At 40.8% G+C, this 13341-nt stretch overlaps 1 protein-coding gene across 7 annotated transcripts in view; it reads left to right on the top strand.

The window, feature by feature from the left end:
* Window positions 1-13341, top strand: part of HEATR5A (HEAT repeat containing 5A) — a 134702-nt gene that overhangs the window by 4624 nt on the left and 116737 nt on the right. For 5 of the 7 annotated variants that reach the window (XM_039535386.1, XM_039535388.1, XM_039535389.1 and 2 more), the window contains 2 exons: window positions 8637-8869; window positions 10399-10610. In XM_039535386.1, the coding sequence (XP_039391320.1) occupies window positions 8744-8869; window positions 10399-10610 (338 nt within the window). In that variant the 5' untranslated portion in view covers window positions 8637-8743. Of the gene's footprint in view, window positions 1-8636; window positions 8870-9685; window positions 9781-10398; window positions 10611-13341 lie in introns of those variants that run through there. The other 2 variants (XM_039535391.1, XM_039535390.1) reach the window with 2 other exon arrangements.

Raw genomic sequence — 13341 nt, forward strand, 5'->3', positions numbered from 1 at the left:
TTAAGAAGAAAAATTTTACTGCAAACTAGTTAAAATATTGCTACTTTGGACTTCCCCAGTACCTTGCATTGATGAACAGATACTTGCTATTAGATAATTTGAGTGGCTTTTTGATTTTGGAGGGTTGTTTGTTTTTTGGTAGCCTGGCTAAGTTGATTTTGATTGTCTAGTTTACAGAGTATATGATTAGTTTGAGGTTAGCATCCATTTTTCATTACGTCTGGAATGTGGAGTAAGCATGTAGGGGAGAGTCCATCAGTTTATTGATTGAATATTTATTTTTATACCAAATTTATTGCATAAATGTTTCAGAACTTTATTTTCAGACAAAATAATATTGAATATTATGTGTAGGGTAATATTTATTATGAATGAGTAACTGCAGCTCTTACACTTTGCTTTGAATTTTCACTACTAAGGAGAGGCAGTTGTTAATGATTTACTAGATCTTTATCTGAATGTAGTGTCTAGGCACCCAAATCTTACTTGAATATGAAAAGTCATTAGTGTCAGCATCTCAGAGAAAGGCAGCAATGAGTGATCAAATGTTGTTTTTTATTCATAAAGTAGAAAACCTGCAGGTCTGAAAGGAAATTTGTAAATACTGTAAAATAATCACTGTCTACTAGTTCCCATTATTAATCAGTGATCACTCTTGGAATAGTGGGCCATGATTAAAATCTCAGTATTTGAGTATGGGAGATTGGTAGGGATAGTTATTTTTTCTGCTAAAAACAAATGAAACATCTGTGAAAAAAATAATAAAATTGCCATTGTTGCTTAGTAATTGAAAATTGTGGTTCATTAATGTCAGCTATCCTTGTTACACAGTCACATCTGTAGGAAGACAGTAATCGGTGGTAGATCTGGAGTATTTTTTTCAGCATGGGTATGTTTTTAAAGCACGAGTGGGTTTGCCACCACAGATGGAAGTCCAAAGTTGAGACTCATTATCTGCCCTGTCTTGAATTTTACCTTATCTGTGGCTTAGTCAAACCCTGGCATGAATAATATTCTGATGTTCTTGTTTAGGAGTCAGTTGCTAAAGGTAACTTCTCCAAATGTCTCAGACCTCAGTTTACCAGTTCTTTTTTCTTTATATGTAAACAAGTTATGTATTTCACTTTGCTGATGTAAGATGTCGGGTTTTGGAAACTGAACTATTGTTGATTTTTTTTTTATTTGATGCTGTAAACGCTGCACATTGACATTATTATGGAATTTATAAATCTGGTGCCCATTCACTAGGAACTTTTCTTCTGAGAATATATTCTGACTCAGCCTTGCAAAATTCTACTTGCCATGTTTACAAGAAAAGTATCTTTCCACTAACATCTTTGCTATGGTAATGAATGATGGGTAGTTATATTTTCTGCCTTGGTTAGTAAATCTTTATGATTCTGCAAGGATGTTATAACTATAAAATGAACTTGACAGCTCATGGTAGAAAGAACGTATTTAGAATGACACTGTGACCTAGAGCTGTTTGGAAGATATATTTTTGTGAGTTTGTTTTGTTTTTTCAGCAACATTTTCTGATTGGATCTCCTGCTGACTTGATTTATTGTTTATTTATTTATTTATTAAGTAACTGCTAAAGATTCTTGTTTAGGATACCACAACTTTCAAATAGTGTATCCTCAAAGTGATGTTTTTAAAAATGTTCTTAAGGAACCCCATTGACTTGAGGAGTTGAAGAGTTGTCTGCATGGATCCAGTTGCAAGCCCAGGCCCTAAGCTGGTAGATGTAGATGGTTATTTAGGAGCAAATACATGAGGTCGGTAGGCCTAACTGGTTTGGGGGACTCAATTATTGTGTCTTTATTTACAGAATAACCAGCTTTTTTCCTTTGGCCTGCATGTGCCTTTTTTGTTTGAAGAATAAATATGCTTTCAAAGTGAATTGCGTAATATGCAGCTTGCTTCATTTAATAAAATCTTAATTTTTCTTTTCTCAGTGGGTTTTTATCAGAATTTTTAAATTGCAGGTTGAGAAAAGTCACAGCCTTGATATTCCCCCAACCTTAAGGAAATGCGATAAAAGTATACCTGTGTCATATGTGGACACACACTTGTATCTTTTGTGACAAAGTTCCTCCTCTACCTTGGTGGGTCCTGCGCTATTGGCAGATTTGCTCACCTCAGTGATCTTCCCCACAGTATGGGTCAACTCCTGTGTCTGGTCAGGAGTTGGGAGGTTTGGGGGGAACCTAGGCCCGCCCTCTACTCTGGGTTCCAGCCCAGGGCCCTGTGGATTGCAGCTGTCTATAGTGCCTCCTGTAACAGCTGCATGACAGCTACACTTCCCTGGGCTACTTCCCCATGGCCTCCTCCAAACACCTTCTTTATCCTCACCACAGGACCTTCCTCCTGGTGTCTGATAATGCTTGTACTCCTCAATCCTCCAGCAGCGCGCCTCTTGCTCCCTTCTCCTCTGGCTCACCCTCACCTGACTGGAGTGAATTCCTTTTTAAACCCAGGTGCCCTGATTAGCCTCCTTTGATTGGCTGCAGGTGTTCTAATCAGCCTGTCTGCCTTAATTGGTTCTAGCAGGTTCCTGATTACTCTAGTGCAGCCCCTGCTCTGGTCACTCAGGGAACAGAAAACTACTCATCTAGTGACCAGTATATTTGTCCTCTACCAGACTCGTACCCCACTGGCCTGGGTCTGTCACACTTTATATTGTACATTCTATGGGGTTGAGGTGTTTTTTCCTTCATTTGGAAAGTGGCCAGCACTTTTGAGCATGACTACACTAAAAATAATTAATAATATTAGGATCCACCTTTTCCTTACACCATATGTTGACATCTCACAGTGGACTGTCATTGCTCCATCCATGATTTTTGTATCCATGCTCCTTTCTGACTCTAGCACCAGCATGTTGCAGTAGACATTACATTTCCTCACTATTCTCCTTGTTTGGAAAGCTGTAGATTTGTACCCTCTTCTGATTTCTTTTTCAAGTTAGTGTAGTTGCCAGAGGCTATAAAGGTTGAGAATAAGTGGATGGGTTGTGGCAGGCACACTAGAGGTGTCTGTAGGAAGGGTGTCGTAGATACACTAAGGTGAGGGGAACCTGCTCACATTGAGCCAAAAAAAAAGTCTTGGAAAGCTTGCAGGATGTATTGTGTCAGAAGTTTTGATTACAAAACAAATACATTGGTGTCTGAAAAATGTGAAAAGTCTCCCACGCTATTTGCTTTAAAACAGCATTAATTCATTCATTTCAGTATTAGGGCTTGGCTACACTTACAAGTTGCAGCGCTGGTGGAGGCTTTCCAGCGCTGCAATTAACAACCAGCGCTGCAACTCCTGGTTGCAGCGCTGGCTGAAAACCATCCGGGGTTGGGTAGAGTGCAGCGCTGGTGACACCAGCGCTGCTCAGCAGGTGTGGACACTCACCAGCGCTTTACCTGTCCTCCAGGGAATAAGGAGCTATCCCAGAATTCCTGTTCAGCCACTCTGCACATCAGTTTGCACTCTACTGCTCTTGCCTCAGGTGACCCGCCTTTAAATGCCCCGGGAAATTAAAATCTCCTTCCTGTTTGCTGCAGCCAGGTGTGGAGTGCAATCAGTTAATCAGTTACAGGTTACAGGTAACCATGCCTCCAGAGCCCCAGCATGGAGCACAGGTGAATTGCAGGACCTCATCAGTGTTTGGGGTGAGGCGTCTGTTCAGGCACAGCTGCGCTCCGCTACAATGCAGGGTGAAAGTTAAAGAGCTGCGGAGTGCCTATTACAAAGCGCCGAGAGGGGAAAGATCCGGATCCGCCCCACGACCTGCCGGAGATGGACAACATACTTGGGGTGACCCCACTGCCAATCCCAGGGTAACGATGGACACTTCTGAGCAGGCTGGGGACAGGAGGAGGAGGAGGCTGCGGGGGGAGGAAACCGCGAGTGAAGCTCCTGGGATGGGGAAGAAACCGCAGATTCCTGGAGGCATGCAGCCAGGAGCTCTTCTCAAGCCAGGAGGAAAGTACCCAATCGCAGCAGCAGCCAGCAGTTGCAGAAGGACAGGCAGAGGAGCTTTCTGGGTGGAAATGTTTCTGGAGAGGAAGGGGGTTATGGATGCATGCATGGCAGCGTCTAGATGTGGAAATAGCCCTGAATCTGCTTCAGTTATCTCAGCAAAAGCTTCATCCAGAGCGTGGCAAATATGCCTGGCGGGTTTATAGGCAGAGCCACTGTGTCCCTTGTCCCAGTGACGGTGACGCGTCCGCGCCCACTCTTCCCCAGGGGACCATTTCTGAACACAGGCACGCCCGCATAGGTCCCGGCGGAATCCACATGCTCTAAAAAAGAGCCCCCGCTGTAGTGACTGGAAACATCTTCCAGGATTAAGTCCTGTGAAAAATGTTGGGAGACTCTTTAGTGAAGAGATAGGAGATAAGATCACCCTGCATCTGCATCTTCACTCAACCCTCTAGCACTCAGAGCCCCACTCCTCACTCACCATTTCGTGGCTTCTGTGTGTTTTTTCTTTTGGGATAAAGAAGCAAAGTGAGAACTTGCAGTGAAACTCTCCTGTAACAATTCATGTCTGGAGATAGTGGATATAATGCTGCCCGTGTTAAATGTTGTTGTCATTGTTGTGTGTACAGTGACCTTGACTGCTGCCCAGAGGCTTCAAAATTTGAGAAAAATCCCCGAAGAGAAAAAGAGGACATGCTGAAAACTGTCTTTCAGCACTCTGCTAGAGAGAGAAAAGAATTGAAGGAGCGAGAGAAGAGAGAAAAGGACCCGAGAAATGCAGAATGCAAGAGGCCTGGAGCGCCAAGCGAGTCTATGAGTGTGCCTTGTGCCCCAATGTCAGCTCCAACCCACCTTCCCCCATCCAGGCTCTTACCACCCCATCACCCATGCAGTATATGCACTGAAGTGCAGGATTCATTAAACAGCAATCCAGACATGGCATATGCAAACTTGTGACTGTACAGTTCACCAACCCACACCCTGCCCCTCTTGTGTTAATGAAATGTTGTGTGTCTGTCTGTCTGTCAAGGAAGTTTTCTTTTCAATAAAACAATTCTTGGCTTTGAAAACAGTCTTTATTATAGCAGATAGTGAAAGACACCTTAGCCCAGTAAAGAAAGAGGCACTGCAAATCATTATATTTTATGGATAATAGAATAACAGTGTAAGCAGTGCAATTCACTCCCATGCAAGGCAGCAAACATTACTGTGGCTTTCAGCCTCAAATTCTTCCCCAAGGCATCCCCCTAATCCTTGAAGCCTGTGCTGGGCCCTCTATTAGCCCTGCTCTCTGGCTGTGCATCAGCAGCCTCAGGACTTGAACTCTCGGTGGTCATGCCTCACTGAACCTTTCACCCTTCCTCACAAATATTATTGCTGCTTTCCCCAGTCTAGCTTCCCATACAAACATCTCCAGCAGCCTTTAAAAGCACACTCCACAGTCATTCTGCACCGCTCAGCCTGTAGTTGAACCCCCACTCACAGTCATTCTGCACCGGCTCAGCCTGTAGTTGAAACCGTTTGCTCCTGTCAAGCTTCCTGTAAGGATCACAGTGGGCATTTCACATCCCCTACTGTGATCTTCCTGTCTGAAAAAAAGTCCTTTCCGAAGATGCGGCATCATGCACCTTTTCCCCAGCCCCCTGTGTAAATGTGTCAAAACGCGCCGTGATGTGATCAAGCGCGGAGCAGGTGGGGGCCAGAATAGAATATGCGTCATCTATCGCCCCTCCACAGTTTAGAAACCCCCCATTTGTGCAGCCATCCATCCATCCTGCTGCTGCCCCCCCCCACGGTCTTTCTTCTTAGCAGGATGCGATTTGCATGCTTTGCAAACTTGCATCAAAGAACCGGTAGCTGTCTGGATTTGCCATCTTCCAGATTGCAATAGCCACCCGCTTTCCACCGGGCAGGCTCTCAATCTTGTGTCCTTAAGTTCTGCAGCCACTGCTCGTCATCCCAGACTTCCATGACGATGATGATCCCACTCACAGCAGACAAATCCATATTGATATCATCGCCGACTCTCCACTGTCACTTTGGGCTGAAAAAAATAGCTCGACTGCCACGCGTGTTGTGCTGGTGACACTCATCAGCAGAGTCCTCAGCATCGGGCTCCATTTGCCACAGATCGCGATTCACAGAGAGTAACAGAAAGACACTCACATGGCGCGCACGCTGCCGGAATGAATGCTGGGATTAGAATTATTCTTGGAGAGCAGGATTCTGGAAAGATCCACTCATCCTTATCTTTTGTGTCAGAGTCCACGATATTGTTCACAGATGCTTCAGAAAACCCTGAGTCATCTTTGCTAATTACCCTCTGTGTTGATTCATACTTCAGTTCCTCTTTCCTTTTATCATTAGCACATTAAACCAGTTTGAAGATTTTGAAATAATCTTATGAATTTGTAATACTTTTTATGTGTAGATGCATATTTCTTGTGTATGGGTTTATTTTTGTAAGTCCCATGAAAAAATCAAAGAGTGTATCCTTCTAGAATCATAGCTAGCATATTACTTGAGCTGTGGTTCCCACCTCCACCCTCACCTAATTTTTTTTGTTTAAAAACAATTTAAAAGTTGAATACAACCTAAACAGAGAAAAGAGATTGTGTCATAAACTACTGTAGTGAAATTTATAAAATTTTAGGTGGAATACAAAGAAATAGTACATAGATCATTTGAATATTTTGTGTCAGTATTGTGACTTTTGGTAGGTGCCCTGAGATAGAAACCAGAAGTAATGGTCAGAACTTCTGAAGTTAGGTTTTTGTTGTCGTTTTCCATAAGTAGGGCAGCATTTCTTGATCTTCATATGCACTGGATTTCATATTTTATTGCTGAGTAGTCGGGTTCTTGATATCCTTCATCCAAGCTGACTTGAAGTGGGAGAGACTGGATTTCCATTGCAGAGTAATGCTGCATTTGATAAGAAGTCCCAGATAGAAAAATCTACTTTTTTATTCCCTTGAAGAGAGATTTTTTCAAAATACATTTTATTAATATATTTAATATATGAAAATAAGCTACTCTTTAGCTTAATTTTTTTTTGTATTTTTACAACTTCTTTATACATGGGATTCTTCTTTTGGGATGCCAGATTTTGCAAAGCAAAAGACGCTAGAAATTTTGAATTTGAGATCATTTTGGTTAGCAAAAAACTGTAGCTTGTAATCATCTATTAAGATGGCTTGGAATTGACTGTGGTAGGTGATTTAGAAAAGCTTAGCTAGAAACATGCATTGGATGAGCATTAAGGAGATTGTGCAAAGACCGCGTTTAGTATTTCCACACTGTAACAAAGAAGAAACTTTGCCCAAATATGGAATGAAAAGTTTAATCCTCTAGCTCATGTAGGTTAGAGAAAAATGTAAAGTGAATAAAATTAACTTATATGAATACTCTGCTTACAGAGTAAGAATGCTAGCAAGCTGTGAAAGTACATGTACACAAGCAATTTATATATATATATATATATATATATATATATATAATTAGCCACTGACAGCCAAAAGAAATATTTAAATTTCTAGTGTAGTGCATTGTCAAGCTGCCTGGTATTTCAGGTATATTTCAAATGATAGTTCATTATAATAAATGATATATGACTAATTTCCTTAGGGAGTAAGAGGTGTGCAAAATGTGTTGAAGGTAATAAAGATAACCTGCCACTGTGCATATGACAAGCTGAGCACTAAATTATTTAGCACTGCTTTGTGCTACCCATTTGCTACTTTATGTATCATTTTACAATACAGTATTGCTGCTGCACAGAAAAAAAAATGCATGTTCAGCAGTCTTAATGACCTCTGGAAAAGATAATTTGTTTTGGAGTTTAAGATAAGACACTGTCTCAAAGAATATTTTTGTTTGTGATAGATACAAAATTTCTTACTAAATCATATATTTTTGCTTATAAAACCTATGTGACATTCCTGTAGGATAACAAGTATATATTTAGAATAGGTTTTTATTAAATTTGTTTTTAATTATGTTGTGAGCGGAGGGGTGTTAGACCCAAAATATAGTTTTTGAAGGACTGGTGCAGCAAAGAATCTTGATGCAATTTGTATTGAATTCATTTCTTATTAATTAACTTGTAAAAAATAAATTGTAATATTAATTTACAGGAATTTAAAAAAAAATCTCAAGTTTCTTTAAGAATAAAATTAAGTCCTTATATATTGTGGATAGATATATTAGTAGAGTAATGCACTAGGCCTTTATGTGAAATGGGGTTTATATACAGACAGGGCATAAATTAACATGACTTTTATCTGTTTTTATCCCATGATTTTTTAGTTCCTGATCAGTGAACTTTACTATAGATTACAAAATTTGTCAGCATTGGGCATGAATGACCATCATTTTTCTGTAGATGCTCAACAAGGAATTTCAAAATATAATTGTAGGTGAACAGATAGCTTTGTGAGCAAGCTTACCTGGCATATTCTGTACTATATCTGGCTTTAATCAGCATGTTATATTAGTACTATCAATCTCTCACTTCCATGAGCATAAATATCACCAAGTGCAGTCAAATAAAATATTTAATAATGTGTGTATCCATGTGCATTGGTTACTCTTTTACTCTGAAAATTAGTGTTAATATCAGTAAGCTAAGATTGAAAAGTGGTATGATTTCTCTTTTTTAGGAGTTCAGTCTTCTGATTCAGTCACTCAAGATTGATGAGGAGAACCCTGATTAGCTACAGCTCTGGGTGTCTTAATCTGTAGTCTTTGAGGAGAAAGATTTCAAGGAATGGAGTTGGCTCACAGTTTACTGCTTAATGAAGAGGCATATAACCAGCTTGGTGAATTTCAGAAGGCAGAGTTCATTTTTGAATGGTTGAGATTTTTGGAAAAACTTTTACCAGTGACTAGCAGGGTAAGTATAATATAATTGGAAAGAAATAACATTCCTTAGAGATAACTATTTTTCTCCATATTCCTTACTCCTTATACTAGGTGTTTTATAGCTAGGATTAATTTTAAAGATATACTTGGATGATAATATTTTAGATCTTCTACATAGTGTTCTTATTGAATTTCAAGCAAACACGACTTTTTAAAAAATTGCTGAGAATTTATGTCCTCTTCTAGTAAAACAACTCTTTGAATCTGGTGAAAAAATATTTCACAAGATTTCATATTTTACAGGTTTGCTAAATAATTTTTTAGACAGCCTTATAGGTTTAAATGAGCAGCCTTTTTGTATTCTTTGTATTTCTGTATATCTGTAGTGTTGTTTTTTTAATCAAAACAGTGTGAGAGCTGCTGCTTTTCTGTTTTATCTCCTGTACATACACAGAAAAAAAGTTGAGTTAAAAGTCTGTTTAGTGGCCATGTGATAGAATAAACACTACTGCTGCTACTGTTTAGGCAGTAGATCAGTGGTGGTAATCCTTGAGCTGGAGAGCCTCTTCATCAATAAAAGTAGTTGGAGAAATAGCCACAATGTGGTGATGTGATTGTTGCTTCATGTCCTTGCATCAGAATGTCAGCACATCATTGCATAATTATTTTGTGGCTCTCTGTAGCTCCATCTAACTTATTTCCTCTGTGGTTCCCCTTTTCTTATTGAATGATGGAAGAGTTGGGGAGGGATTCTGCCAACTCTGGCTACTTGGCTCAGTATTGTCTTGTGTGTTTTAGCTGAGATGGGAATGCCCATATGATATATGCTTTGTTTGCTCTGTCTAAGACTAGGCTAAACACAAAGATCTCTGACAGAAACATAGGATACCTGAGAACTTTGTACTGGGTCCCAAATGCGGCATGTGGCTCCAAAGCCAAAAGGTATACACATCGCTGATCTAGCTTACTTGTAAATTGATTTAGATAATAGTCACTTAGGAACTGGGGTAACTATTTTGGAAAATTGTAAAGTGTTTTGACAGTTGCCAATGACAATTTCTCATGCTTTCAAAGAGAAAATACACAAATTGAGATTTCCTTTACCCTCAACATCGTAGTCTAATAAAGGAAAATATTTTCATTAAATTCTGATATCTTTAATAACTCTTTTAGTATTTTTTCTCAGTGTACATTTTCAGTAGTTGTTTTTCTGCAAAGGTGCATTGTTTGTGCGTTCTCTTATGAATTATCTTATCTTTTTAAAAAGAGATGGTGAATGACACACAACCAATAAGAAGAAATTACAGTTTTGTGTCAGAAGGATACAGCTGCGTTGATGCTGTTGGAAAATATTCCTGGGAATAATACTAGAGAAAAGTGTAGATGTAAGAATCTATAACTGGATCACATGTTTCAGACTGTCTTCCATTCAATGGAAAAGCCCGGGAAGAAAATTGACTTTATACATTGAGAATGTCAAACTAGCTGAAACAAAGCAATCTGGGGAGAAGTTAAAGATGATCATGCTTTAGTTTAACTGGTTACTAACTTTATTTCCAGGCTGACGTAAGGGAAAAACAGAAGAAACTGGCTGAACAACTACTATCTTTGTTAAATAGTTCACCAGGCCCTCCTACCCGAAGGCTCATAGCCAAGAACCTAGCTATACTTTATAGTATTGGAGACACTCTCTCTGTTTACCAGACAGTTGACAAATGCAATGAACTAATTAGGAGCAAAGATGATTCACCAAGTTATCTACCCACAAAACTGTAAGTAACAACCACCCCCAAACTAGTAATAAGAATAACTGTCTTTTTATATCGCATCTTGCTAACCTTCAAAGACTTCTGAGCATTAAAAATAAAGACTAAACTAACATGAACACTGAAAGCTAATTCAAATTACAATCCTGCATATCAGAAGCATAGCAGTTTTATTTTTGATGTTTCATATGCTGCCCTTAGGATGAATGGTGAATGACTTAGTTATTTTGTAACTTTTGATGTGCCACTTCAATGTGATTTCTATCTTTGCAATTCTTGGATAAAAATCTCAGCTCTACCTTCTACATACAGCCGTAGAAATAGACCATGAAGGCATAGTCAACTTGAAATATCTCACTTTTTTTCTCTTTTTTCAGAAGAAGCTTCTTCCTGTTCTCATAAACATGATTTCAGATTATTTAGGTTAGGCAAATGGAGAGAGCATTGTTAGGAACCTCAGAGGTACCAAACGAAGCTAGGCAATTGGACAACCTAACAGCAGATGAAATTCAGTGTAGACAAGCACACTGTTAATATGTGTAACAAGGAACAAGAGTTCTAAGTTAACTGTAGCCACAGCAACTAGACGCCTGTGGCTAGCCTGTGCCAGCTGACTTGAGCCGCAGGGCTGTTTCATTGCTGTGTAGACTTCCAAGCTTGTGCTGGAGCCGGAGCTCTGGGACCCTCCCACCTCAAAGGGTCATAGAGCCTGGACTTTGGCCCAAGCCCAGAAGTCTACACAGCACTGAAACCGCCTCTCAGCCTGAACCCCGCGAGCCCAAGATTACCGGCAGGGGCGGCTCCAGGCACCAGCAAGCCAAGCGGCAAGCCACTGGGGGCACTTTGCTGGTTGCCGCAAGGGCGGCAGGCAGGTTGCCTTCTGCGGCATGCCTGCGGAGGGTCCGCTGGTCCCGCGGCTTCGGCGGACCTCCCGCAGGCTACCGCTGAATCCGTGGGACCGGGGACCTTCCGCAGGCAAGCCGCCGAAGGCAGCCTGCCTGCCGTGCTTGAGGCGGCAAAATACCTAGAGCCGCCCCTGATGACCGGCACACGTCAGCCACAGATATCTTACTGCTCTGTAGACATACCCTTAAAGAAAACACCCTGGGGCATACCTATGTGGGGACGCTCAGGAAAATTAATCTGAATTAACTGAAGGTGTGAATTTAAAATGCATTAACCCCAGTGAGGATACTCTACTACTGTAGAATCTACTTAATTGAGATGACCTGTTGTGCAACCTTACTAGTTATATGATTAAGTCCTCTGTAGAACTTTTAAGCTCCACAGGGTCCATAGTCATCAGGCCATAGGTATTTTCACATATATTGTGGCTACTCCTGAGCTAACATATGTAACAAGGACTGAAGCCTTTGAGCTTCTGACCTTAGAAACACCTTTCCTTAAAAGCTCTACAGTGGCCCTTGGTTTCCTTGGACAATCCAGGGGTGTTCATTGAGAGAGACTGCATCTTGTATCTTAATGAAATGGTATCGTAGTCTCCAGTTAGCATCTCTCTTTATTATTAGCAGTTGGTGGTAATATGTTAATTCACTATGAACCCCATTACATAGGTGTTTCAGTTAAGACAAAAATAATATATTAATCTTAAACAAAACAATGAAATGCATTTTAAGTATACACAGTTGGCTGATTTGGAATGCGACAGTTTTAGGTTAGCATTTTCAAAAGGGCCTAAGGTAGTTGGGTGCCCAGTTCCACTTGAATTTCAATGGGAGCTGAGTGCCTAACTGCCTTAGGCGCCATTGAAAATTCTCACTTTATTTAGTAATGGCTGTATGTGGAGGGTTTTTGTTTTTTGTTTTTTTAGCACTTCACGCTTACTTATAAAAAAGGATGATTGGCAATGTTGTGCTGCTCAGTTAATTGTTACAGATGCTTTAGGTGCTGTTTGTTTGCAGCTAGAATTGCAGTGTATTGAGCGTAGATTTTTAGATGACATCTCCAAGTACAAATTTTGGGGAGGAATTTGAGAGGAAACTCTTAAAACTTACTGAAATGGAGGGGAAGTTACGTTAAAGGGACAAAAAACAGCACAGAATGAGAAGAAAATACCTATTAAGCATTCTAAATATGATAGATTATATACTGTAAATTTACAGTTTATTTGGAAGGTAACAGCTTTTTACTATTGCTTGCAGTGTAACTGTTTAAGAAAGATTTTCACAATAAGATTGTCATGAGAAGTTGGTACTGCCTGGACTTGAGTATCAAATATAGAAAAGAAATGCCTGCAATTAGGAGAGGGAAGCAGCCCTACACTGGAGGCAGGCAAAGGAGCTTCATGTATTCTTTACTCATGGCTCTTCTGGGTTGTTGCATTTGTGCACAAGAGGAGCTAGTATTTTTATTGAATATATTCCACTGAGAAATTCTGCTAATAGCAGTGAATTAGTAGGCAACACATTGCTAGAAACTTTTGATTCCTAGGGGCAGGGTGGGTGCAAGGATGTTTCGCGCCCTAGGCGAAACTTCCACCTTGCGCCCCCGCCCCCCTCCCCGAGCCCTGTAGCAGCGCTCTGCCACCCCTGCCCTGAGGGCCCCGCAGCAGCTCCTCCGCCCTGTGGCGCCCCCTCCGCAGCAGCTCCGCCCCAGCTCACCTTTGCTCTGCCTCATCCCCGAGCACGCTGTCGCCGCTCCACTTCTCCCGCCTCCCAGGCTTGCAGCACCAATCAGCTGTTTGGCGCCACAAGCCTGGGAGGGGGAGAAGCAGAGC

The sequence above is a fragment of the Mauremys reevesii genome, linkage group 4, assembly GCF_016161935.1.
Source record: "Mauremys reevesii isolate NIE-2019 linkage group 4, ASM1616193v1, whole genome shotgun sequence".
Lineage (NCBI taxonomy): Eukaryota > Metazoa > Chordata > Testudines > Geoemydidae > Mauremys > Mauremys reevesii.